The sequence below is a fragment of the Pogoniulus pusillus genome, chromosome 8 (assembly GCF_015220805.1).
Source record: "Pogoniulus pusillus isolate bPogPus1 chromosome 8, bPogPus1.pri, whole genome shotgun sequence".
Classification (NCBI taxonomy): domain Eukaryota; kingdom Metazoa; phylum Chordata; class Aves; order Piciformes; family Lybiidae; genus Pogoniulus; species Pogoniulus pusillus.
In genome coordinates this window covers 33,237,673-33,264,984 of record NC_087271.1, presented here as the reverse complement: position 1 = coordinate 33,264,984, position 27,312 = coordinate 33,237,673, and the positions used below count along the sequence as shown (strand labels likewise).

Sequence of the window (27,312 nt, the reverse complement as noted above, 5' to 3'; positions counted from 1 at the left end):
TAGGGCAGGCTGCATCCAGGTGGAGGAATGCATCTAAGTGGGCTTTGAAATTGTCTAGAGAAGGAGACTGCACAAAGATGTGTCTGCTCATGTTGAGGTAGAACCTTGATTGTGACATCCAACCCTCAGATATTTATAGATGTCACTAAGATCCCTTTTCAAGACTAAACAGCTCTGGATCTGCCAGTCTGTCTTCATAGGGGAGATATTCAAGTCCCACAATCATCCTCGTAGCACTACTTTCTACTTCACATAAGCATCCTATTTTGTGTTAAACCAAAAGCCTTTCAACCTTTTGCCAGAAGTGGGATATTTAGTTAATTCCTTTCTGTGAAGAACCAGAATTCTCTGGCAAATATGCTTTGCACCCTTATCCAACTGTTATGTCACTGTCAAAGACAGTAAACAGAAGATCAGCATCTGGGCCTTAGAAAAACATAGAAGTGTACAGGATTTGTTACTGAAATGACAGTTCCATGAAATGGAGGTTTTCTTTATAGTTACAGATAATGTTATACACCCTTCAGAAATTACCACTTGTGGTAGTTTGAGCCTAGCTACAATGTTTTGGTGAGAAAAACTAGATTACAGGCTGTGAGAGGGAAAGTGGTGATGTCTACTTCACTCATAGGCTTGCTGAGATGTATAAGAGCAAAACCACAAACATAGATAACAGAGTCTCTCTCTGGGGCTGAACTTTGCTCTCTAACCTAACCTGCCATCTGTGTGACTAATCCACCTGCTTCCTAACCCCCCTGTCTGACCCTCCAATCTTCCTTGGGCATAAGGCAAAGCCTTGGGTAAGGTAGAGGAGTGGGAAGAAGATGGAAGGGTGGTTGAGAGCTCCTCCTGGGGACTCTGGTTTCTGGGAGGGCTGTTGTGTTTCTGTATTACCTTTCAACTTGTATATTTCTGTCTATAGGTGTATATATTGTAAATACCCGCTTGTATCTTGTGCTAAGCTGTAAATATAAAGCTTCATTCAATTTTCAGAGCCACTGAGTCTAGTCTGGGTGATTTTCCAAAGTGTGTGTGGGGCAGATAACACCCAAACCATCACACCACTATTGCAGAGACCTTTTGTCATAGCCTAGTTTCTGTGCAGGTGTGTTATTAGTAAAGTGACTGTTTTAGCAGCAATCACAGAATTGACTAGACCTTGGTTTAAAGTAGTTTCTACACATGCATATTTAATATGCTATGGCAATACAGTCAAACAAACATTTGGCTGTGCTCAGTATCACAGATTCTCAGGTTTCTCTGAAAAGAACTGATTTAAAAATAAATTAGATGAAAAAAAAATAAAGAAATGGATATTTTCTCACATATACATACAACATAAGAAACTAATCAATAGAACAGCTCTGTTCCACTGTGTAGGAGGCTAGATTACACATATTATAAACAAGCAGCAGAAAGATCCTGTGATGCTTCAGGTGTCAGTGGACAAACTCCAAAATGGTAATAAGCCTTTTGGTAGAACTTAGATGCTCTTTTAAGTGGTCTTAATACTTAAGTTTGTAACTAGTACATTTTCAAAGTTGAACACTTTGCAGTAGTGTTGAAATTAATTTCTAGATTAACTACAGCTTTCACTCAATATATTCTTCAAAGGTTGTCATAATGTCTCTCTGCAGATTCATGTCAATTATACAAGCCATCTACAAAAAAAGCAAATTAGGGTATTTTCAGACAAGTCAGATATTAGTGAATATTATGCAGGTCAAATATTTAATAAAAAAATAAGAATCTCTGAAGCTTCTTCCCCCAAAGTGTGTACTTATAGAATCATAGAATCAACCAGGTTGGAAGAGACCTCCAAGATCATCCAGTCCAACCTATCACCCAGCCCTAACCAATCAACTAGACCATGGCACTTCCCCTGTTATGACAAGTTTGAGTGTGCATGCTGTTGAAGTATGCTCTGAAAAGAGCTGAACAGGACAAAAGCTTCAGTAGACCTGACCTGAGTCTAGCATGACATCACGCTGCAATTCTTACATCCTATTGTACAATGCTATGGATTAAACCCAAGCAAACAAAATGCCAACCCCATAGCAATTAAGTCCCCAAAACATTATCTACACCAATAAAACCTTTGTTAGTTTAAAAAAAAGGCTCAGTTTTGATATTCTAGAGCAGAACAATATGACCACAATTTCAGCTGACATGGAATGTGTTTAAGAAGATAGATGACTTGCAAGAGATGAGGTTTGAAATTATTCAAAGGGTAGAGTCTCCTCTTCAAAATGTTGTTTTACCACACAGCTATTCTAAGCTTAAGGGAGTAACAGGACCAAACAGATACCATTCATACTATGTCAGTTGACATTTACTTTGTGTTTCCTCTTGCATTTTCTGGACTAGCAATACAGGTCGTGTAGTTCTGTTGGTTTAAATCATTCAGGTCCTCTGAAATAAGGACCTGAGGTAATGTTTTCTATTCTCTACTAAAGCTGAAACAAAATCAGCTGGCAAGAATCAGGAACTTACTACTTCTCTTCTCCTGCGTTCTTGTTCCATTTTTCTAGCTAGGTTACGGGCTTGAACAAGAGAATGTTGTTGAGGTTCAGACAGTTCTTTGTTCATATGCTCTTCTTTTTGGGGCTCACAGTCTGTCACCACCATGTCATCCAGTCCTGTACCTTCGTGGCCCCTTTAATGACAAAAGAGATCACTAGAGAATAAAATGAGTTTCTTCTTTTTCTTCTTTACAAGGCTTAGCACCTAAACAGAACTCTGCAAATCATTTACACCAGTGCATACCACTGAAGCTGTGCTTCTGTTTTACATGTTGATTTGTAGTAATGTTGCTTCATAAGAGGTACATGCATACAGTTGGAGGGCTGCAGCAGGCTGTTTACTGTGATCCATTGCCAATCTAACGTATAGACAGGATTTATGTATATGCCACACAAAACAGCCAAAGAAAATGCATGTAAGTTTCTGTTGCAGTCTTGGCCAATGATATTTTGTTTGTGCTTTCCTCCCCTTTAACTAGTTACATGAGGTAGATTTCACCAACTTCAAGCAAGTATCTATAATATCTTATTGCATACATCTCTGGGTTTCTCCTCATAAAAACCTGTAATAGCTAAAGGTCTCTGTACCGTTCACTGTATTCTCTGAAGTCTCTCAAATGCTCTGTTTATTAAAATAGCACACTCCAAACAAGCCAAATAGTGCCAAACACAGAAAAGAAATCTTAAAATAAATGCAGCTGAAGAGGGGAATAGAAAGTAGAGCTTCAAAAAGGCGGCAAACATCAGTCTAAGAGATTACTTCAATGCAGTCATTAGTAGGCAGCCACTTATCCCACTCAGCATAACTATAGACCTCAGATGAGGATATGTATGTGGGCACTCGCTAAAACAGTGGTTCCAAACAACCTGGGAAGAATACTATGACAGTAGCTTACTGAGTATGGCTTTCCACAGCAATGCAAAGAATTCGGCTGTCTGAAGTGGTGCACACTGAAACTCCTTTAGCTATGTGAACTCCAGGTTCTTGAAGACTAGATTATCCTGCTTCCCTTTGGATAGCAAGAAGATGGTGATTTTCCTGGCTACAGATATAGGAAAGTAAGATACTCAGAACAGGTGTGAATTTAGGTCATGAGCACAAGCAGAGAAACTGAGTGGGACACACACAAGAAAAAAGTTCCTTTGACTGCTGATATGATACTAATTTGCAAGGGGAAAAGTCACTTTGCGCATTTTGGATGTGCACTCTTGCTTAGGATGGTTCAGCTCCCTCCCTTCATCTGACACATGGCAATTACCTGATCCAAACCACCTGTTCCTGAATAAGCAAACCACCCAGTACTATACAAGCAGAAGGCAGAATAAGATTTCAACACATGCGGTTACAAACCTCTCTCTATTTTGAGAGGGACTTCGTAATTCCCTCTTGGCTTGCACCAGAGGCCTTTTTAACTTCTGCACTTGGTCTCTCCTCTTCTTTAGTGCTGCTTCCCTGAACTGTTTGAAGGTCTCAGCAGATGCTTTTATTGGAGCTGGAAGCATCATCGTTTTACATAAGCTTACCCAGGAATCTGCATTCATAAATCTTGCATCCTGAAGTTATTAGAAAAAAGAAAAGATGGAAGAGGCAAAACCACTCTACAATTACTAGTCCACTGCCTGCTTAGTTTTTACATAGCACAGTGCTAGTTTTACTGGGCCTGTTTCAGAATATCTACAACAAAATACCCTTACTTGGGCAGAGCAGTAGTGCAAATTCAGCAACATAAGCAGACTTCTATATGTTTTCTTACCAACTTTAAGATTCTTGAGCAATGTACTGAAAATTATTAGCATTTGAAATCAGTTTACCTAACTTTTTACATCCACCTCTCCATTCTTTAATTACAGAAAACAAGAATTCAGAAGAATGTATGCAAGGTCCTTTAACAACTTGTAATACAGAGAACAACCATTTAATTTCTGTACACAATCCTTGCATAAAAATAGTATTGTATTAGGCACGTAGATTTTTGTTTGTTTCTTTTAAACACCCATGTTTGCAAAACATTCCCCAGTGGTGTTTTCCTCTCAGTGGAAACCAGCATAAATCCACTATTCCTATGTATTGCATAGAAGGGCCTGTGTTTTTGGTGGAAATGCTGAATTGTGTTCCAAAAAAATATACTTCATTAACAGATTTCTGAAAGCTAAGTGTCTTCAGAAAAATCCTAGAGTCATGCACAAACTTTTTGGGTCCAGAGTCTGACAGGATCAGCTATTTAGACTAGCAATTTTGATGTTTTCAAACATCTAATTACCAGAGAAGAATTTATATGGCAAGTAATAAAATTCCTCTCTTCCTCCATTTAAGATCACCTAGAATCATAGAATCAACCAGGTTGGAAGAGACCCCCAAGATCATCCAGTCCAACCTATCCCCCAGCCCTATCCAGTCAACCAGACCATGGCACTAAGTGCCTCATCCAGTCTTTTCTTGAACACCTCCAGGGACGGTGCCTCCACCACCTCCCTGGGCAGCCCATTCCAATGGGAAATCACTCTCTCTGTGAAGAACTTCCTACCTGCTGCAGACTAGGAAACATTTTGCTTAGCTTCCATAAAGACCTTCGGATTATTTCCCAAATACAATAATGCACAGCATCCTGGTTCAGGATAGGCTTTTCAATAGCTTCTAAGATTCCATGTCTCTCTTATTTTTGTTACTGGACTGGCAAGGGAAAACACACTAACAGCTTGAATATTAGAACCACATAAAGAAGCACTAGTTCCTAGTTTAAATATTAAAACTAGGTGAGTGCATTTGGTTCTTGTGGCAAAGATTTGTAGCACAAGGCTACAGGGGTGGCTTCTGGGAGAAGCTAGAATCTATGTCTGACAGAACCAATGCCAGCCAGCTCCAAGATGGACCTGCTGCTGAGCCCATCAGTAATAGTGGCAGCACCTGTGTGTTAAGGTATTTAAGAAGAGGAAAAACATTACAGTGTAACAGTAACAGCAGGTGGATAAAAGAGTGAGAGTACATGAGAGAAACAGCCCTGCAAGCACCGAGATCAGTGAAGAAGGAAGGTGATGTACTCCAGCTTCCAAGGCAGAGATTCCCCTGCAACCTGTAGTAAAGACAGGCTGTCCCCCTGCAGCTTGTGGAGGTTATCAGTGGAGCAGGTATCCACCGACAGCACATGAACCCTAGACCAGAGCAGGTGGATTCCAACAGGAAAATATGACCCTGTGGGAAGCCTGTGCTGGAGCAGGCTCCTGGCAGGGCCTGTGGACTTGAGAAAGAAAGAGGGGAGCTCATACTGGAGAAGGTTTGCTAGCAGAACTTTTAACACCAGGGGTTGATGGGGGGGATTCCGTGCTGGAGTACTTTGTCCCTGAAGGACTACACTCCATGAAAGGGATCCACACTGGAGCAGTTGGTGAAGAACTCCTCAAAAAAGCCTGTAGAAGGGTTTCTTCCATGGGAGGTGAACAGTGTGAGGACTCCTCCCTTTGAGGAAGGAGGGATGGCAGAAACAATGTGTGATAAACAAACTGCAACCCCTATTCTTTACTCCCTTACACTGCTGTGGAAAAATAAAGTAGAAAAATAGCATCTGAAGTTAAGCCTGGAAGAAGAAAGGGATAAGGGGAAGATGTTTTTAAAATTTGTTTTTCTTCCTCTTTAACTTTCTAATTTGATTGGTCATAAGTCAGTTTCCCCAAGCCAAGTCTGCTTTGGCCACAGTGATAATTGGTGAATGATCTTGGCCCATAAGACTTCCATAGTATTTTCTCTCCCTGTCCAGCTGAGAAGGGAGTGATAGAGCAGCTTGATAGGCAGCTGGCATCCACCAGGATAAGCTGTATTTTTAATGACAATGTGAATGTTATTTTCATCTTGTATCATAGAACCAACCAGGTTGGAAGAGACCTCCAAGATCATCCAGTCCAACTTATCCCCCAGCCCTATCCAGTCAACTAGACCATGGCATTAAGTGCCTCATCAGAGACCACAGATTTCCCATAGATTTGTTGTTGTTATGTTCTTTAACACCAGAAATAAAACAGATCTATACAGGTTGTATCAATTGCCAAGACCTAGCAAACACTAAAGATCTGAATCATAAAATAGCAGATTTTCATAGAAGCTCTTTGGACAAAGAATTATTTATCCTAGTAAGTATAGTAAAACTTTCCACCTCAAAAAGGACTCAAGCAACACTTACCTTTATTGCTTTATCATTGGGTGTACAATGACCTGATGGAAGAATAAAAAAGATTTTTCACTCATCTTGAATTTATGTATTGTGTTTCCTCAAATGCAAGTGCTAAAAATTGATAGGTTAAAAAATGACAGAAATTGACTTATGAATTTACACTACTGATTTTTTATTATTAGGCTTAGAATAACAGAAATGCTCCCAAACATCTTCCAAGATTATGTTGGATTAGAGAACTGGTTTCTCAGTTTGGGACAAGGAAAGGAATAGTTGAACTGGTTAGTTCTAGGAGTGATCCAAGCACAGTGCCCAAAAATTTGGTTGGAAAGTCTCAACACAGCATCTTGTCAGTTGCTCCTATCCCCTCCCCACCCAGTCCTCTTCCATTTTGCTTACAGCATGATTTAAGAATATATCATTCATCATGTAAGTCCCTTTTCCCTAAGGCTCTCCCCACTTTTTTGCTTTTTCTTATTTAAAAAAGACAAACAGGTGAGCCAGTAAGGGCCAGTCATTACATTTCTAGTAGTCTACACAGAATATAAATACTCAATTCTGTAACCTCTTTAATACATGTGAGGGGGGGGAAGAAAACCAAAGTCAAAGCAGAAGTGCTATTTTGAATACTAATTTGAGGTAACAGCTCTGACATACTGTGTTACTGTAGGAAGTACTATTTTGCATGAGAAACACTTCCCCTAAACCTTAAGACTTAAACTTTCCTAATGGAGGAACAGATACAATTTCCTACAGCTGTTAGAGTTATCCTGAAATAGACTTTTGCAGTTTTATGGATTGGTCAGAACAGCACATATTATAGGATGGAGGGTTTTTTATCTTGTGTATTATTTTGTTGTGTTCCCTTTTAACAAGCTTTTGGTGTGCTCTAAAAGAGACACTATTTTAGAACCAGATATGAATGACACAGGTCTCCAGGCCTCTAAGATTGTGTAATCACGAGTAAGCAGGAGAGCTTTTACTATACATGGAGTAGGAAGAAAGACCTTGAAGTCTCAGTTACTACTGAAGAGAATTCCAAATCCTGATATCTTCATTCTTGTGGATTCCAGTTAAGCAGCCTATCTAGATCAAATGCTGTTATTGTCTTCCTCCAGAGCAGAGAATTAGTATATTAAGGCATCCTTAAAACAAGGGATCTTTCATTCGTTCTTTGTCCTCATAGAGACACCTTGAATTTTTATAAAGAAACCTGACAACCTCAGGCACTGCACACTTAAAAATAAAGCAAGAAACTCACATAACAAACAATGCCCAACTCCATTGTTAAGATATGTTTGTCTCAAGGTAGAGGTTGATCAAACTCAAGATGGATTTAAGTTTATGGCCATGTCTGTCTTCAAGCTCTAGATAAAATAGGCGTATGAGGCTGTGACAAAAGTGTTTGCAGCCATGGACTTTGAAGCATGCATTTTTAGAGCTGCTTACAGCAATACCAGCCTTCACAGAACCTCTGAGGCACTGCTTTTTAAACTGAAGAGAATCTATTGGTTCCTGCTTTCAAAAATGAAGCTTCTTAACAAACCACCACTAAACTCAGTGATACATCAAGCCCGCATCCTTACTATCAGAGACATCACAAGTCTGAAGTCAAATACTTGTTTCAGAGATGTAGGTAACCTCAAAGATATACTCAAGACACTGAAATTCTTTACAAAAGGCTACAAGTTGCTCTAAGCATCCAGTTCTAAAATGAACTTCCCTTGTCTAACTAGAGGCATATAACCCTGAGCACACTCTACACTATCACTAGTTGAGTCCTACAAGGATTCCAGATTAGCAAAGTTTGTTGCTGTTGTTTAAACACCCCCTCAAACTAAAATCCTGTATTCTCCTACATATACCTTTCCAGTTTTCTGCAGCAGTTCAGTGGAAAGGCTAAAGTAACACTGAGCACAGCTGGGTCACATATCACAGGCACAAACACCACTATATTCTGGATGAAGGCAGATAATTACATTCACGGAATGATGTTAAAGGCTCTACTATGCAAGATAATGCTGAAGTTCAAGTGTACTCAGAGGCAGAGTCTACTACAGGGCTTCCTCTATGACTGTCCACACAACTGTCCCTTGAAAGAGAAGAGAAGACAGAAGAGTATAAGTTAAATACAGATCAAGAGAAGTTAAGATGAATAAAGACCAATCCGTAAATAATGAAGTATGGAAAGGAGCCATAGTTTGGGCTATGTTTGTTTTTTTTTTTCCACTATGAACATCAAAAGCAGAGAACTTTGCTTTATTCCTGTATGTTTTCCTAAGCCTTTACCATACTAAGATAACACCAGGATTTTGATAGTGATAGCCATGCGGTATACATGCCAGAAATTTGAAAGGCAGGTCTAAACTCTAGAAGTGAACAGCATTAGTTGACTGCACGGAGCCCATGTACCAGCCCCAGCTCCTGAACAGAGCAGGTCAAGTGCATGTATAGATAGGTATGCTAAGACCCTGAAAACACTGGATAAGTAATAGCCTGGAAAAATTAAGTGTCCATTTCAAAAGTTGCTTTAATACAACTCAATGTACCCAGCATTATTCTTTGGCCAGGGTTAGAGTTCATCAGAAAGAAGGCTGTGACTTCTAATTTCATGAAGTTTTGAGAAGTGTGTTCCCTCTGCTCTTCTAGGATATACAGGTGGACTAAAGAGGTAGCAGGAAGCAAGAGAGTCATGCCTTGTAACACAAGGCTCTCTGCATTCAGTGTGGAGCTCAGAATATATTATATATATGAAACATACATGAAGTCTGATGCATCTGTATATGGAATGCAGCTTCCAGGGAAATTGTGTTCTTGTAATAACTGCAAGTTTGTGCCACACTGAAAACTTGTTTGACACTGCTTTGCTATCAGATCCGTGTCAGCAAGAGCTGGAGAAGGTAACTCAAAATACAAAGTACCGTGGAAAAAAATGCTCAACAAAGCTTCAGGAGAAGACAACTTAAAGGCCAGTGAAGTTTGACAGATAGGAGCCATGGTTCTCTCACACTTCCTGGAAGACTGGGTTACTTAGCCCTAGTACTACATTCAGAAAACTAAGGTCCTGAAATGAATTGGCTTTATGTATTTTAACACAGAACAAAACCCAGGTCTCCATTTAACTTGCCTTCTTTTTAAAGCAACAACAACAAAAAAAGGGGCAAACTGCACCCTTGCCATTAATTCTGCAAACCAATTCGTGTGCAAGTGTTCAGCATTTTATTTCTTTAAAGCAGGTTCATGTACATTTTTAACTCTGCACCTCTGATCTCAGTTACAGCTTTTATTATGACAATACATACTTTGTTCTTGACTTATGGGTATTGAATCAGCAGTTGTCTCATTGGCCTGGTTTTGAAGTTCATTTGATTCGTCTATCTGTATTGCTTTCTCAGCTTGCTTCCTCCAATCAGCACCATCAACTTGGAAAGTTTCATTGGACACCTAGAAGAGAAGTTCAACTTCAAAAACGGTTCTAAAGTGCTAAACATGTGGATTCTTATTATACAGCAGCAATGTTTAAAAGCTTAGAGCATTAAACTGTTGTGGCTCTGGCTTCTGTAAACACCAGAGAATTGAGTTAATTCATGTTATGGTAGTCAAAGCAAATTCTTACATTAGCAGTTTGAATTTAGAATATGAACTAGGCAGAGATCCTAAGTGGTGGAGCACTCATTCCCTCTTTCACCCTCAGCATTATGCAGTTTAATAGTAGTGGGTTTTTACTCCTGTAAAGCCAGTGTTCTACTCCAGTTTATGGATTAGAGGGGGAGTAGTTTGATTACTTCAGTGGTAGTTTTTCTCTACTTAAGATTGCACAGTAATCCTCTTGAATTAGGGAAGGCATTCCATAAACCCAAGTCTCATAATACATACTTGCTGCCTTGGACAGTGGACACAAATGGAGTAATTTCTCCTCTGTTCTGCAAGGCATGTTCTTGTGCTCATACGCTCTCAATTTGCCATTGTAAAATAAAAGATCTTAAATCCTGTCTAAAGCAGCTTCATTTGAGACCATTTTGAGAACAAAAGGTTAAACACCTTAAGATGGAGGAGATCATGCTGCTGCAATAGCATCAATAATTTCCTCTAATTCAGAGGTCCCTCTAACCAGAATACTACCCAAGAACATATTCAAGACAGAAATCAACAGTAACTAAGCCTCTCACAACCTCAGCTATGACCCTGAAAGCCACAGTTTCCATGGCCTTAGGAACAGGAAATAAGCAACTTATTTTTCCAGGAAAACTACTAGAGTCTTCAGCACATTACTGAGTTCATTATTTCTAGAAAGCAGGAATATAAATAAGCTGCACATCTCTTTTGTGACACTGTAGGTTTACTAGGTGGGCTTTCAACCAGTGCAAAGATTCTTTCTAGTGATAGAGCTTAAGGCTTTCTAATACATTATAAGCTTAACATATCCACCAGCCCAATTCTTTACTTTTTTTGTTGCAGCCAACAGAAAATTAATTGATGTCCTACTAATAGAGAAGAACCATTTTGTTATTGTGGTTTTAGATAACTTTGTTGTAAACCTTAATTGCTCTTTATTGCATCATATTCAAGCCTGGAATATTGTATCAGATCTTATTTAAAAGAGTAAAAACATACTTGGAAGAAGTTATTCAAAATGAATGCATTGAAGGGAAGCATGTGTTCACCTCTGGAGGAGCATGTGTGTCCCAAGTGACAGAAGATTGATCTCTCCTTGGAGTATTCTGAGGAGTTTGCTGGTCTGGAGCATCATGCTGAGCAGACTCAGCTGAGATTATACCTGAGAAAGAAGTAGTGTATGATTTCCCCTGACGTGCAAAGTGCTGTACTGCGTCTCAAAATTAGGTCACTGTTTAAATGTGTGGATTAAGTGGATACAAGAGTACATATCCTAGTTAAATTGAGACAGTTATTGCTAATTGGTTTCTCAGTTAGCCAGCCACCAGCTCAGGCTGTCTTTTACCAGAAACTCAGACATGTATTAGACCTTTTATAAGCCAGGAAAGAAAACCACTAACTCATCTAGATAAGTTTCTGTACAGCTTCATATTTGATACATTTAGACAACATGAATCAATTCAGAAGGCCTATGATACCAAGCCTTAAACTCAGCCAGTAGATGTTTGAAGTGTGAACCTGAGTGGTGGTCACAGGTTTGATTAAACATGGGTTCATTTGAGAAAGAAGGGCAGATGCTTGTTCTTTAGTACTGTTCTGCTCAGTGAAACCCCAGCCTACCCTCAGTGCTGCCATGTTTTAGTCACACCATGCTTTTTATAACCCATACCTTGAAAGAACTTTTTCTATTATCTGCTTGATAACCTCCAAAACCCCCAGGATAAGCCTACTGGACACTGCAAACATTAGTTCTGACACCCCTTGTTTCTTCAAGCAGTCAAATGTAGCCATGATTCTTGCCATAAGTATATTACCTGTTAGAGACTGGGCATTTAGTTCTGATGATTTAATTGATCTGTTCTGCAAAGGCTGCAGGGTTTGCAGTGTACTGAGAGATGACTGCTGCAGTTCAGCTGATCCATGATTTTGCAAGCTGCTAGTGGATAAGGGCTGTGCTTGCAGAACAGTATTGCAGGATGTCCTCTGTAAAGACAGTGGTGTTCTCTAGAAAGAGATAGTTAATACAGCCACATCTTAAATTTTTATAGCAGTTTGATCCCCTCCCCCCACCCCCCACATCCCTCCATTAAGTAATCCTTGTATTGCAATACTATGCAGTATTTTCATAAAGAGTTTAGATGACAAAAATCCATGAAGTGAAAATGCACTGCCTTGGATGCCACAGGTACAGAAAACCCATGAGAAGTAGGAGATTTGTGATTACTCAAAAGATTAGTTGCAGACTGCTGTAACTGAAAATGAGGCATAATTCTTGGGTCCTGTTTTCCCCAGTTTATTGCTGTTATTCTGTCACTGCAGAGGCTGCACCTTTTAAACTCACAAACACACCCTGCCACTCCAAAAAGAGAGAGTGCTGCATAGTTCTTCTCATCAGTCTTTGCTTATGAAGATGAAGCAGCTGCTAAAGACTAGATTTGCAGCCTGGATTCTTGTATCCAGCTAAGCACTTCGAATGAAAGCAAGCCTATTGCAAGAAGAATGAAGTCTTTGCTGTGATCTCACATTGAAATCTAAGATGTCTGTTAACTTCAAAGAAAATTGTGAGAGGCAGCTAACCCTGACAAGAATTAATACCCACTGTACACACAGGGAAAGAGCGATTCAAACTGTTGTTGCTCCTAACAATACCATAGTAATAATATAAAGTACACTAAAAATTCCTAGTGTACTCTACAAAGCATTTCTTTTCAGGTGTAGCAGTGATGTTATACATAAAGTATTTAAGTGGAAACTGCGCTGTTTATTAGGTACATTTGATATGGGAAAAGAGAGATAGAGAACATAGAGTGTAGGGACCCAGTTAAATCATTAACTGTGCGAGCACTGAGATAAAGCATCATCAATCAGATAAACACAAAGCAGGTGGAGGAAGCTTGAGAGGGTCTTGAAACATTCTCAGGGAGAAGAATACTGTATTCAAAGATGAGGTCATCAAAGGCTTCAGCCAGGAATGTGACCCACAACTGATGTCAGATGGATGAAAAGTAGAGAGGTCAGACTGAGGAAGACATCAGCCTTCCTCCCAAAGACCCTAAAGGGCAACCACCAAGTGGCAATGAGCATACATACAGAGGTGAGACATGGAAATGAGTTCCAGGAACTGATTGTAATAACTCCACCTATTCCCAGAACTAATTGTAATAACCCAATTCCTGTACTGAATATGTATGACTTTGTAGTATAAACATTTCACCTGAACAAGGTGAAGTGGTGCAAGGGCTTTGGAGGATGACCTCCCCTTGTCCACCGCTGATGAAGCATATCTTCCTGATAACACTCTGTGTGTTGCGAGGTCTCACTTTCCATTAGTCATATTCTTTACAGAAAGATCAAGTTGGAGAGACCTTCTGCCTTTTGGGACTGTGTGAGGTGGAAGGGTGGCATGTGTGGTACATTCTCCTCTCCTTTTTCCTTCTCCTTTACCCAACATGGAATTATTACAGTGATCGTAAGAGGTAAAAGCTTCAAGTGGCTCTCCCACTACATCAGCTTCTATAAAGATACATAAGCTCCTTTTAACAAGCTATAGACTTTATATCTCCATTAAAGTGAGTCCTACAGAACAAGTTGCATTCAAGCCATAGACATTATTTCCTGATAAAGTTGTCACTCCCAGTACTATTCTAGGAACCAAAGTTTTGTTTAGGGAAAAACTGTATTCATTTCAGTTAGTTTACCTTAGGCTTTTTTGCAGAAGTTGGATAGTCCTGCCTGGCTCCAGTCTGTGTTGAGGAGGTTTCTGTAACTGTAAATACAGCACAGTGGGCAGAAACAGGGGGATGGAAAAGAGTAAAATCAGCCAATTCACATTAATCACACATTCAAGATACAAGCTGCAGCTGTACCTAGAGAGCCAAACCTCACAGTGAAAAAGAACATTCTTGTCTTGAATACTTAGACTTCAGCTTGATGTACTTAGAAAACTCTCAGAAAGAGCCCACAAAGAATATTGCAGGATCAGGGTCCATTGTGCCATCACAGTGACTTCACTATGTTCATTTCCTCATGCTGCAGAAGGTTGAGCATTCATTTCAGTTTGCACTGTTCCCTCTTACAGATATCCACATTGCAGACCTTCAGTTTGACCAATCTACTCATGTCCTCAAAACCTCAAGAGAATTCTATGTACAGAGAAACATTGAGGGACCTGGGGCTTTTTAGTCTGGAGAAAAGAAGACTTAGAGGGGATTTGGTTTGAAAGTATCTGCAGGCTGGCTGGAAGGAGGGGGACAGGCTCTGCTCACTTGCTCCCTGCGATAGGACAAGCAGCAAAGGGTGTAAGTTGCAGCACAAGAGGTTCCACCTCAACACAAGGGGGAACTTCTTTACTCTAAGGGTCACAGAGCACTGGAATAGGCTTCCCAGAGAGGTTGAGAAGTCTCATTCTCTGGAGACTTTCAAGGCCCGTTTGGATGTGTTCCTCTGATCTGTGTTAGATAGTATTGTCCTGCTGTGGCAGGGCGTTGGGACTTCATGATCTCCTTGGGTCCCTTCCAACTCCTAATATCCTGTGATTGTTCTGATACCCTGATGTTGCCCCTATAATGTCCCTTGATCAAGCTGAAGGTAGCTTAAGAACCAGGCTGCCATTGGCTTGGCTCTACAATCAATGCTGTTGGCACTTTTGTTGCTCAACTTAGAGACTAAGCCCCACTCAAAGTAAGGCATCCTTCATGCTTCAGACCAAAAGATGAAAATAAAGAAAAATCACATTTTCAAAAGAGGAATTAAAAATTAAAAAATACCACAAGAGAAAGCTGTAGCCTAATAACCAAACCTCCAAGTTATGTACACAGATCTCTTGCCAGCTGATTTTAGTTTGTGAACTTTTTCACTGATAGAGTGGATAGCACAGCAATAGTTTGAGGAGGTTTAAACTACAAATTTAATATTAGAAACACTCATTTAATAACACTGCAGTTGAACCTTCAACATGATGCAGACCTACAAAGGTAGCTGGAATTGTTGGCAAGCCTGGGGAACAGTAGGTGTTGACTGAAGGCAAATTATTTTTGCCAGTACAAAAGAAACCTTTCTGACCCAATTCAGAGTCGCTGCTGTCCGAGGAGTTAGAACCACTGCTAGTGCTGCTGACAGAGTCCAAGGAACTGCTGCTGCTGTCGCTCAGTCTGCTTGGTCCAGCACTGGACTTAGTGTTGTTTTCACCTGCAGGAGAAAGTCAGTCCAGAATGACCTGCAGTGAAGAAGCCTTTCCATATACAAGACTAGGATCAATTTTGTTAGGTCTCCTACATAACAGTTGATCTTCTGCCATTTCCTTATACACTGTCTATTTAGGGGTGGATTTAAGATATGGTATTGGGCAGGAAGATTTACCAGCAGTAGGCTAAATTAATGGAGTAGTTGGAAGAGCTGTAATCACACATTTTACAGTCCTAAAGCACATTAATAATGTGCTGGTTTAAATCATATTTCAAGTAATTTTCCCTATAAGTTTTCCTGCTGCTAAAGGCCCATTGCTGTGCTTGCTGCTGCTGCTACACATGAATGCTGAGATCCTTATAGTCAAGTCTTCTATTTCCTAAGCCATATGTACTCCAGAATTGTCATCTTTTGCCACCTCCCCACCATCTGACTATTTTGCATCTGCAGGGCTGCTTTAACTCTGTTCATAGGCATTCTGCAGTCAAAATGCTATTCCAAAATATGTTGCTCTGAAGGAAGCTTTGAAAGTGAGAAGTTCCATGGATACCTGCTTCCCTGGACAAGTCTAACTGCCACCTTAAGCTTGTAAACAAGCCAGATGCCAGATTCCTTGGCCTGCCTTCTCCATCTCCCTGCACCACATTGCCCATAATTAACTTCTTTCTCTACGTTTTTTTTTTTCTAGGCTATTTTCAATCCTGTGTACCTGACAGGAAGACTGATTTTAGTGCTGGATGCAAGTGTCTTGCAGGTCTGCCTGTATCATTTCAGCTATCTGGGTTTATACAAAACCTTAATAGACATCCACTCAAATGCAATACACTAATAAGGAGCAATTTCATCTGTAATAGTAGCATCAGGCTCATTTATCTCTGCTCAGTTCCTGATGAGAACCACCAGTAAGTGTAGATATGGCTGAGCACATACTATATCTGTCTGTGACACTGAAATGTAGCATTGCCTGAAAAGCTGAATTGATTCTCCTAGGGAACTTCAAAACTTTGGCAACACAGCCTGCCTGTCACTGCCACAGAAGTTTTGCTGGCATGACAAAATTAGCAGAGCTGCAGCTTAACAAGTATGGCTATAGCTTGAATTCCTAAGCCAAAGAAAGTGAACTGTAAAAACAATACATGGACTGTGGGACACTCCTCCTTGAGGCATCAAGTTTTCAGATGTCAGCATAAGGAAGGAGGTCTTCAACATTCCCTAAATGCTGAAGCTGTTCTCTTTGTTAGTAATAAAGGATTGGGTGCAAGAATAAGATGTGTAGACAGGTAAAATAACTGACCAAGTTTTCTGATGTGACTCCAGCTTACTCAAAAGACTAGAAGTGGTAAGTTTAAGACCTCAGTTGTTCTGAGGAGAAAGTCCACAGCTACATGACACCCAAGGAGAGATCCTATTTAATCTGTATCTATTGCAAATGAGTAAGAGTTTCATTACACTTGAAGTTCTCCTTCTTTGGGTTTAGTTGATCATTGACATCCAGTAGTCTCTTCTCTAGCTCATGTTTCCTCTCAGAGTTCCGTTGTTCTTTTGTCTTTCCTTTTTCAGCTGCATATGAAACAGAAAATAATGTTGCAGTGAAACAAAAACCTACATTGAATTATTATTTTAAACATCATTTATGCCACATACCCTGCTGCTTTCTTGGTCTCTTCCTCAAACAGGTTGCCACATATTTCTGTAGCTCTCTAAGGGTTGAAGACTTTAAAGTCTCAAAGTCTATTTCCATCTCATCAGGGTCAGAGTTCCTCAGTGAAGGTTCTCCTGACTGTATTATATGGACTACTTTTGCAAGCTTATCTCCAGGGAGTTTATTTATGTCCAAACTCAACTGTCGTTTTTCATCATAATTCATAGGCTTGGCACCATCTTCATCATCTGACTTAGGTGGTAACAAGACTTGCTGCATGCTTTTCTTTGACTGACTGCAAGAAAAAAGTATGCTGTGGTAACAGCAGTTTAAAATGATCTGACACCCACGCAAGTCCTCCAACACTTACGTGTTTAAAGACAGATCTTTCTTGGATTTCTTCTTCTGTTTTAAGTTTTTCTTCTTCTGAATCATGCTTTTTACTTGGGCTTTTCCCTTGCCTTTATTTTTCTTTCTTTTAGCCTTCCCTTTTTGCTTTTTCAGTCTAGGTAAGAATGTTCTTGTCAAAGCCTGCAACTGCTGGTGAACAGCTTTAAGCTATCAAAAACAAAACCAAAAAATACTCATAATCTTAGACAGCATGAGAGGAACAATTAATTGGTCCTAAATACCACAGGACTTGTGTGGCAACTGTATGGTTGTTAATGAACCTCATTTGGAAAGCAAACATCCTGTTAACCAAGTATCTTACTGTATTGTAGTTGGCGACTGCCAATATAGATGTAAAGGTACTTATTTTATGCAGACATTTCACAGTATCACCAAGGTTGGAAGAAACCTCATAGACCATCGAGTCCAACCCTTTACCACAGAGCTGAAGGCCAGACTATAGCACCAAGTGCCATGTCCAATCCTGCCTTGAACAGCTCCAGGGACAGCAACCCCATTTCCAACAGCACATGTCTTCTGGCATGCTGTGAAGAATAAAAACAGGCCAAAACCTCACTGTAGGAGTATCTAGCTGCCTGTCTTTAGATTCAACCATTTGGGAAGCATGCAAATGCCTTTTTAGGTTGGAACTCTAAAGCATTACTGAATTAGTCTAGTGAGACTAGGCTTGTGCATCTATAATCTATAAATACCTCATGTGTTTTGTGCTAGTTGGGATATACTAACAACTTGAGGGGGGAAAAGCACCATCACAAGGTTACTTAAACCTTGTTCAAATTAAAAGGAGGATGGACTGAACATGAGAATCAGAATTCAGACACTGAAATACTTCACTGTTGCAAAGGGCAGCTGGTAGACTTCTGGCTGTCCTTACAACTACCTGAAGGGTGATTGTGGCCAGGAGGAGGTTGCTCTCTTCTCTCAGGTGGCCAGCACCAGAACAAGAGCACACAGCCTCAAGCTATGCCAGGGGAAGTTTAGGCTTGAGGTGAGGAGAAAGTTCTTCACTGAGAGAGTCATTGGACACTGGAATGGGCTGCCCGGGGAGGTGGTGGAGTCGCCGTCCCTGGAGCTGTTCAAGGCAGGACTGGACGTGGCACTTGGTGCCATGGTCTAGCCTTGAGCTCTGTGGTAACAGGATGTATTTGATGATCTATGAAGTCTCTTCCAACCTTGGTGATACTGTGATACATCTATATTCATAAACTGATGGTGCTACTTGACAAATACTGAAAACTGTCCCTCATTTGACTAGCAGAACAAGTGCCAGTTTTCTGTAGGGTTTATAGATACAGCATAGTAAAGCATTACAATTGGCCAAGCAAAAGCAAGACCCATTTCACTGTTAGCCAGGGAAGCAAAGCCATGCTTGACAGTAGCATGGACGAGCATAAGAGTGCCTCTATTTAACTGTATCCTGAGATTTTAATTAGTCTTGCTTTTGTGTAGCTGAAAAGAGACTGCAGATGAGAACAGAGGTATTCAACTATACGAAGGGAATGCCACTTTTAGAGGAATACACTTCACACACACAGCTTAGTGGTATGTGGATGCTATTGTCATACACAACACAGTTCTATTTTTAAAACATTTGAGAGTAAACTGAAGAAGTGGCAAGCAAAAATACTAGAGCAATGATTCACTAAAACCAGTTTGCATTTCCTGGGGCACCATTCACTTAATATTTGGAGGTGCTCCTTAAGGGGAGTGAAGTTTGTTAAGGAAACCAAATGACTACAGAAATTTTTAGATACTGATTCTGGTACTAAGCCTAAGAACAGTCAATTTCATAGGACAGCATAATAGAATGGTTTAGGTTGGAAGGGACCTCAAAGATCATCTAGTTCCAACCCCCTGCCATAGGCAGGGACACCTCCCACTAGAACAGGTTGCTCAAGGCCTCATCCAACCTAGCCTTGAACACCTCCAAGGAGGGAGCATCCACAACCTCCCTGGGCAACCCGTTCCAGTGTCTCACCACCCTCACTCAATTTCAAGTGGCACTATCAGAGAAATAACAATCATTCAAATGAAGTGCTGATACTTACTTGCTTCTGAAGCTTTGCAAGGTGCACTGTTCTCTCCTGTTCAGAGTCTTCAGATGATTTTTCTTCTGAGGAGTCATCGCTACTGCTCTCACTGGAATAAGCGTCTGTAATTTTTCTAGCAGGCTGTGGCAGACGAACAGTTACAACAGGTTCCTGAGGAATTTTGGCAAAGTGCATCTCAAAAAAGTCCTAAAGAGTTAAGTTTGGGAATAGCAGAGTGGTCAGCATGTTTTTCAGAATTATAAAAGCATTATGAAGTTGCTGCTTATTTTCCAGAAACACACAGCAACGTAGTAGTTGGTAACACCAGTAGGTGCCACATTGAGCTATGAGATAACCCCAAAAGAGTTTTATATAACCCTACTGGTTTTCAAGTCTTACTTCAATGGCAACTTACCTGAAGTTTTCTTGCCTTAGCAACTATCTCATGATCTGGACAATGGTGTTTGTAGCAACTCGTGAACATTACTCTGACATCTGTAGCAAATTCTTGTATATCACTATATTCAAAATTATCCATTTTCTTCTAGAGAGAAAATTAACACAGAGCTCAAAAACAGAACATATCCATGAATTGGCAGAAAGATGAGGAAAAGAAAATGGTTTACATTCAGTATCAGATTCTGTTTGTATTGAGACAGCAAATACTGCAAGAACAATTAGGAGAAGACTTGCTTAAAGGGATAATACCAAAATGAGAAGCAAAGAAAGACAACATCCTCCAATAAACAGATTTTCTGGCTGTGATCACTGCAAGAATTTAGTAGTACCAGATCAAGACAACAGTACTTTAGTTATTTTATTTGGTCATGTACTCAGTATTTGTTTCTGATTCTAAGCATGTTATTTACACAAAGCCTATTCCCTAACTCAGCTAGGGATTGGGAACTAGCCTTTAAGTTGTGCAAGCCAGACTTCAAGTTAATTCAATAGACTTGAAAAACATCAAGCCTCCTCAGAAAGGCAGGGTCTGCCTAAGATAGATCTATGTAGTTCACACAGCACTGGTCATGTACCTCAAATCTAGAAAGGTTCCTTCTTACAGGAAAAAAAACAAGTCATGTGAACATCCAGTGCTGATGTTTCAGGATACTTCACCAATCATAATAGGATTCAGAGAGAAACAGTTGCAGAACTGCATTTTGATTTACAGAGCATCATCAGCAGTGTTGCAATCTGCAGCCTACTTGGAATTGCTTCATGGGGTTGACAATTCCTTTGCTATTTATATCAGCTTGTTCAACAGATATGTAGATTAGCTGTGCACAGTTGACAGTGAGACTATAAAAGACTTTCCTCAGCAAGCTGTAGCTTAGTTTGTCAAGAGAGATAAGTGTGTATGGTTTCTAGGCCCATTATTTCTGTGGAAGCAGCAGCAGCTTTCATGACACCTTTTTAGCTAGCATTGTTAAAATCCAATCATTACACAAGTTACTCAGACAAGCACAAAAATAGTCCCTCTGGAACATACTTACTTTGATAGTTCCCAAGTCTGCAGGATATTTAGTGATCCTCTGGTTCTCCCCAGGTGAGAAAGATCCATCTGCAGATTTTAAGGAAGGCCACACATAGGCTGCCTGTTTCTTTGACAGCATTTCTTTAAGTATTTCATTACAATGCTTTAGTTGTTTTGACAACTGAAACTTTGGAATTTCAGGTGACTGTTGAGAATCTGGCAAATGTGTTTTCAGAATCTTGCCTGGTATCAGACATTCATTTTCACCCCTGCATGATTTAGCAGCTTTTCTTTCATTCAATGTTTCAGAAGACTCACTGCTTGCTGTGAATGTGGAAGCACTAGGAGTTGTAGTGTCAGCCTTCCTTCTCACACCTTTTTTTGCCTAGGAAAAGAAATTTTTACAGTCAGTAAGAGACCAGTCAGCTTTCAGAATACACTAAAATAATTGCATTAAAATAGTGTCTGAACTCTTACAGTTATTGAAGCCAGGTCAAAATGTGACACTTGTAGGTCCTCAGTGTAAGCTTGTGCAAGACAAGCATGCCAAGCTCAATCTCAGATGTAAAGGAAAGAACAGGACATACTGCAGCTTGTGCTGTGGTAAGTTTTCAGCTATTTAAGGAGGCTTCAATAAGTTGGTAGGTTATGAAGTTAACCACAAGATGAGAACCAAGGGAATGGGAAATATTATAGCAATTACTTCTAGGCCTTGTTGAGGGTTTTTGGTATAGAGTTCACATCTAGTTTTCTTTAATATGGGTGGTATTTTGTTTGGAAGCAACACAATGTGTGTTTTGTCATCAGCGTTCAGACTCTTCAGTAAAGTGTAGGTATACACTGTTGGAGAGCATGGTAGATGTGCCTGTTCTTCCTTGGAAGAGCAAAACCAGAACTAATATGAGAGTTTATCTGATGAAAACATCCAGTGCCCACATACAGTTCAGACTGCAGTTCAGAGTTCGGTTTTGGGAGCTACAAATACCAACAAGGATATTTAGTGTGTTTAAGCAAACATACTCTTTTAGGGGAAAAGGAAGCATTTGATTTACTTTGAAATCATGAGGAGTTGCTAAATAGTATTAAAGCTGTAAGTTCTAATTCCACTATCTACCCTTCAAGAATGACCATCTTATAGTTCACCATATCCCTGAGAACAGTATTTTAAACCCACATTTGTTAGAAGGGATTTGCCAAGCAGCCATCCCAATTCCTGAGTAGTTTATAGAATTAGTCCTAGCCCGGGTTCCAGCAGCAATCTCAAGGATTTAATAAAGACCTCTATCCTCTATCACAATAGAAGCTGAGAATATATTGCAGTAAGCACAGCTCCTGTGGTTTTGCTGTTAGTGCTTGAAGGAGCAATTTCAATACCTTTCTTTCTGAAAGTTATTTGAGGTAACTTACTTTTGTTATAGGGACTGCAGCTGGCATTACAGCAGCCAGCTGAGCTGCAGGCAAAGGTGCTAGTGCAACTTGCTGTAGCTCTTGAGTCGTTGCTGAAGGCTGTTCACTACTCTTATCTTGTATCTGCATTGTGCTTTGTTCATTTGAAGTTCCAGGGTCGGGCTGCTGTAGTTCTGACCGTTGTAAAATAGAAAGTTTTAAAGTTAGGTCTTAAATGTTGCAGACAATTTCTTCCATTATCAAACTGAAGAGTTGCCCACAGAACCACTCTTCCACACAGAAACTATATAAATAGATACAAATAAGAGCATTACTACATATAGCAATATTTGTAACCTCCTCTACTCAGCATCCTTAGTATCTCAGCTGGTTATGCATATTTGTCTTAAGGAAGCTGTAGATTAACCTCAGAGGAAAGATTAAAGAGACAGCACACTAAACCATTCTTGCCAATCTTCTTCAATGATATAGTGAGAGAGATGGAGTCCACCCTCAGCGAGTTTGGAGATGACACCAAACTGACTGGTGTGGTTGGTAAGTCTGAAGGATGGGGTGCCATCTGAAAGGATCTGGACAGGCTGGAGAGATGGGCTGAATAGAATCTCATGAAGTTCAGTAAGGCAAAGTGCAAGGTCCCACACCCAGGTAGGGGCAATCCTTGATATCAATACAGGCAGGGGGGATGAAGAAGTTGAGAGCAACACTGCAGAAAGGGACTGGTGGACAAGAGACTGGATGAGAGCCAACATGATGCAGCCCAGAAGGCAAATTGCATCCTGGGCTGCATCAAAAAAAGCACAGCAAGCAGATCCTGAGAGGTGATTCTGCCACTCTGCTCTAAGGCCTTACCCAGAATACTGTGTCCAGCTCTGGGACCCCTAAGACATGGACCTGCTGAAGGGGGTTTAGAGGAGGGCCACAAAGATGACCAGAGTGTTGTAACACCCGTCTTGCAAAGGCAGGCTGAAATAACTGGGGCTGTTCAGCCTGCAGAGCAGAAAGCTCCAGTGACACCTTACAGCAGCATTTCAGTACCTGAAAGAGACCTGCAGAAAGGCTGGAGAAGGACTGTTTAAAAGGGCTTGTAGCAATAGGATGAGGGGCAATGGTTTTAAACTGGAACAGGATAGGTTTAGGTTCAACCTACAGGAAGTTCTTCACAATGAGAGCAGTAAAATACTGCTACAGTTTGCCCAGGGATGTGGTTGAGGGCACACCCCTGGAGACATTCAAGATCAGATTTGATCATAGCAGTGCCCTCTACTAGTACTTGCAAAAAGTACTTGCAACCCTTGAACAAAAGTTTGTACAGGCTGCATGTTTGTTTGTACAAAGGGAAAGAGTGGACATAACACCATTAACACCAGCATTAAAGCAGCAAGATTGTGTCATGACAACATTTCAACAAATTGTTGCAATCCTTTGAGAACCAAAAAGCTAACTCAGCTTCTGACATTTCTCAACAGAAATCTTTTCTGGGAGTCATTTCTACATGTTCAAACAATATGTTCTGCCAAGGCAATGAATTGCTCAGATTTTACTCAAGTAAAAGCAGGAAGTTAGCTGAGCATCCTCTGCTTCCTCCTAACCCCCTAAAAAAAAATCTTGTGAAAGGATGAAGAAATTCACTGGTTTACCATACTCATCTACCAGATCCTTGAAAGGTAATGTTGCTCCTCAAACATACCTTGAGGAGAAAGCCAGGAGATTTATTAAGCTGCAGTACTATTTGGAAGAAATATTTGTTTCAGATAATCCTAGCAACAAGGACCACATACCACAAACAGCAGTATCACGAGATAAGGTCATCAGGACGCCCTGAAGAGCTATATAGTTGCATAGCTAAACAATAAGAGCCTCTGTTAAATGACCCAATCACTGCTCCATGGCTGTTTGAAGCCAAGGAAGAGGTACTGGGATGAGGAAGTATTGCAGCACTCCTGAGGCATAGCTAACCTTTCCCCAATAACTAACAGCAGTATCTCCAGGACAATTTGGATATGTTGGAGGTTTCCAAACTAACCCATTGAGATGGTGGTGGAGGCACTGTCCCTGGAGGTCTTCAAGAAAAGCCTGGCTGAGGCACTTAGTGCCATGGTCTAGTTGACTGGATAGGGCTGGGTGATAGGTTGGATTGGATGATCTTGGAGGTCTCTTCCAACCTGCTTGATTCTAAGGATGATGAATGTGGTGAGGGGCCTGGAGCACAGCCCTGTGAGGAGAGGCTGGGGGAGCTGGGGGTGTGCAGCCTGCAGAGAAGGAGGCTCAGGGCAGACCTCATTGCTGTCTACAGCTGCCTGAAGGGAGGTTGTGGCCAGGTGGGGTTGGGCTCTTTCTCCCAGGCAACCAGGGACAGAACAGGTGCACACACTCCCAAATTGTGCTGGGGGAGGTTCAGGCTGGATGTTAGGAGGAAGTTGTTGGCAGAGAGTGATTGGCATTGGAGTGGGCAGCCCAGGGAGATGGAGGGGTCACTGTCCCTGGAGATGTTCAAGCAAAGCCTGGATGGGGCACTTGGTGCCATGGTCTAGTTGATTGGCCAGGGCTGGGTGCTAGGTTGGACTGGATGATCTTGGAGGTCTTTTCCCACCTGGTTGCTTCTATGATTCTATGATTCTCACATGGGATCCCAGGCACTGCAGCCTTACTTCTACAAATACAACTATTTATTCTCTGGTAATGTAGCAAGGAGCATTTAGTACAAGTGCAATAGGTTATAAGAGTGATTAAAAAGGCATAGGAGGTCAATGCCAAGTAGCTGATCACCTGCCTCCTTGCAACTAGGCTACCTAATGTCACTTGAAGCACTTACTATATAGTTTTCTCAGAAATCATAACTGAATCATGCTTTTTGTGTGTTTCACAACAAGTTTGCCTGTGAAGCTATGCTAGTATATTACTGCTAAAGTTGTTCAGTCTGGTTTCTACTCCCTTTTAACCACTTCATAGAAAATAGGAAATTTAGCTAATAACCACTAAAAAAAAATACTATGGCTGCACTGAATCTTCTAAAGCCTTATGGTAATGTTGTTGCTTGTCTCGAGTTCTGGAAGAGCAGAGAACATCCAAATTGCTCCAAGGATGGGTTGTGATAGACTACAGAGGATTCTCTGTTTCCAGCATTTGTATATTTAATCAATAATTACACCTATAAGAAAGGCCTTACCTTCCAGCTTCTTTCTTTTCCTCTTTCCTTGGTTGAGAATCACTAGTCTTTCTTCTGCTGGCATTTGGGCTATTTTTTGTGTAAACACTTTTTCCAGTTCTTGGGCCATAAACACAACATCATCACCTGGCTGTAAGAGTCAGTAAGGTTCAAATTAAGGAAGGGGCTGCAGGGATGGAAGGCTACCTTGTCAAATAAACAGTCTACAGAACACTACTCCAACAGACTGTAACAAGGTACCACCAGTACCAGAAAGGTCTATAAATCATTGCCATCTCTGCCCACCCATCCCAAGGTAACTCTAGTACAAGTTGCTGCATTGTTGAAACACTCTCCTACTGTCTCATTGTGCAGACTTATTGTGCTAGTTGGAAGCTAGCTGGAATGTTTTGGTGAGAAGAACTAGATTACAGGCTGTGCAAGGAAAACAAGGGTGATGTCTACTTCACTCACAGCCTTGCTGAGATCTATAGGAACAAGATTTTCATAGATAACCACTCTCACTTGGGCTGCTGGCTGAGCTGCATCTTACTCTCTAACCTCACCCTCCATTTTGAACTAATCCACTTAACTTCCTAACCCCCTGGCCAAACCTCTATTCTTCCTTGGGACTGGGGTAAGGTTGAGAGGGGTGGGGGGAAGGTGAGGGGTGGTTGGGAGACCCTCCTGGGGACTCAGGTTTCTGGGAGGAGTGTTGTGTTTTGGTATTACCTTTTACCTTGTATATTTCTGTATATAACTGTCTATACTGTAAATATCTGCTTGTATATTGTGCTAGCTGTAAATATAAGCTTCATTCATATTTCCAGAGCCAGCTGAGTCTAGTCTGGGTGATTTCCAAAGTGTGTGGGGGGGTGGGGAACACCCAAACCATCACATACTCCCTGGTCCCTTTCTGCCTGGCTGACCTCCAGCCACTCTGTCTCCAGCCTGTAGCACTGCTTGGGGTTGTCATGGCCAAAGTGCAGAACCCTGCACTTGGCCTTGTTAAAACTCATCCCATTGGCCTCTGCCCACCCATCCAGCCTGTCAAGTGCTGGGGGAGTGGGGAACACCCAAACTGTCACACCTGTACTTGCTTTTCCTCAAACTCCCCACTGCAAAGGGAAAAAAGTAGCAGATCTGCAACTCTTATTCCTATGTTATGAAGAAAGCTGTAAGCTTAAAGATACTAAGACAGTCAACAAACTTTGAAGTGCAGGAAGATGCTCATGTATCAGGTTAGGTCAGTTAAACCAATGGAGTGGAGCAGGGCTCATGGTTGCTAGCCTGAAGCTTGTATAGCAGTTATGCAGTACTCACTGTTCATGAGCTCTGCAACTGAAGCTCAGAGATTTTGCTGGAGGAAAGACTTATGTACTCTGTTTTAACAGCAGGCTAGACACTGTTTCCATGCCCTCAGTCAATCCTAGAGACAAAGCCCCCTCACTTTCTGAGAAAACAGTTTGAAGAAATCATTAAGATACTGCTGGATTTAGTGCAGGCTCTAAACTGCTTTCTTGTGTTAGATTTGTGTGTATTGTTCAATAGAGTTGGTTACTGGTCAGGCACTGTGTTTCACATACCTTGTTATATATGTAGCAATTCAAAAACATAGTTTTGAAGTCCTCAATGCACTCTGCAGCTTTTGTGTAGTAGTTATGTTCCAGACGTTTTTTGATAGTGCTCAAGTCCATCGGCTTCTTGATAATACTATAA

At 40.9% G+C, this 27,312-nt stretch overlaps 1 protein-coding gene across 4 annotated transcripts; it reads right to left on the bottom strand.

Annotated features, from left to right (window-relative positions):
- Positions 1–1,163: 1,163 nt before the first annotated feature.
- On the bottom strand, positions 1,164–27,312 carry BRDT (bromodomain testis associated). 4 transcript variants are annotated; one of them, XM_064147990.1, is made up of 18 exons: positions 27,180–27,312; positions 25,615–25,744; positions 22,449–22,621; positions 21,061–21,426; positions 19,983–20,111; positions 19,586–19,774; positions 17,497–17,684; positions 17,129–17,421; positions 16,934–17,044; positions 15,362–15,487; positions 13,999–14,066; positions 12,115–12,304; positions 11,350–11,462; positions 9,988–10,129; positions 6,695–6,726; positions 3,874–4,076; positions 2,494–2,656; positions 1,164–1,661 (listed from the first exon to the last, which is right to left on the bottom strand). In XM_064147990.1, exons 1-18 carry the CDS (start codon positions 27,288–27,290, stop codon positions 1,593–1,595), a joined length of 2,796 nt encoding a protein of 931 aa, XP_064004060.1. In that variant the 5' UTR covers positions 27,291–27,312; the 3' UTR covers positions 1,164–1,592. The 4 variants fall into 4 exon arrangements, with proteins under 4 accessions (XP_064004060.1, XP_064004061.1, XP_064004062.1 ...); XM_064147991.1 differs by lacking the exons at positions 1,164–1,661; positions 2,494–2,656; positions 3,874–4,076 and adding an exon at positions 5,113–5,976; XM_064147992.1 differs by lacking the exons at positions 1,164–1,661; positions 2,494–2,656; positions 3,874–4,076 and adding an exon at positions 6,071–6,094.

What these genes read in the sequence shown, in the direction of transcription:
- BRDT (XM_064147990.1), bottom strand. Translation starts at nt 27,290, where the DNA reads ATGGACTTGAGCACTATCAAAAAACGTCTGGAACATAACTACTACACA. An exon ending in CAGACTTGGGAACTATCAAA is followed by an intron (nt 20,112 to 21,060) that starts GTAAGTATGTTC and finishes TTTTCTCTCTAG; the next exon opens with AAGAAAATGGATAATTTTGA. An exon ending in AACGCAGGAGAAGAGAAGTA is followed by an intron (nt 1,662 to 2,493) that starts GTAAGTTCCTGA and finishes CTTTTTTTGTAG; the next exon opens with ATGGCTTGTATAATTGACAT.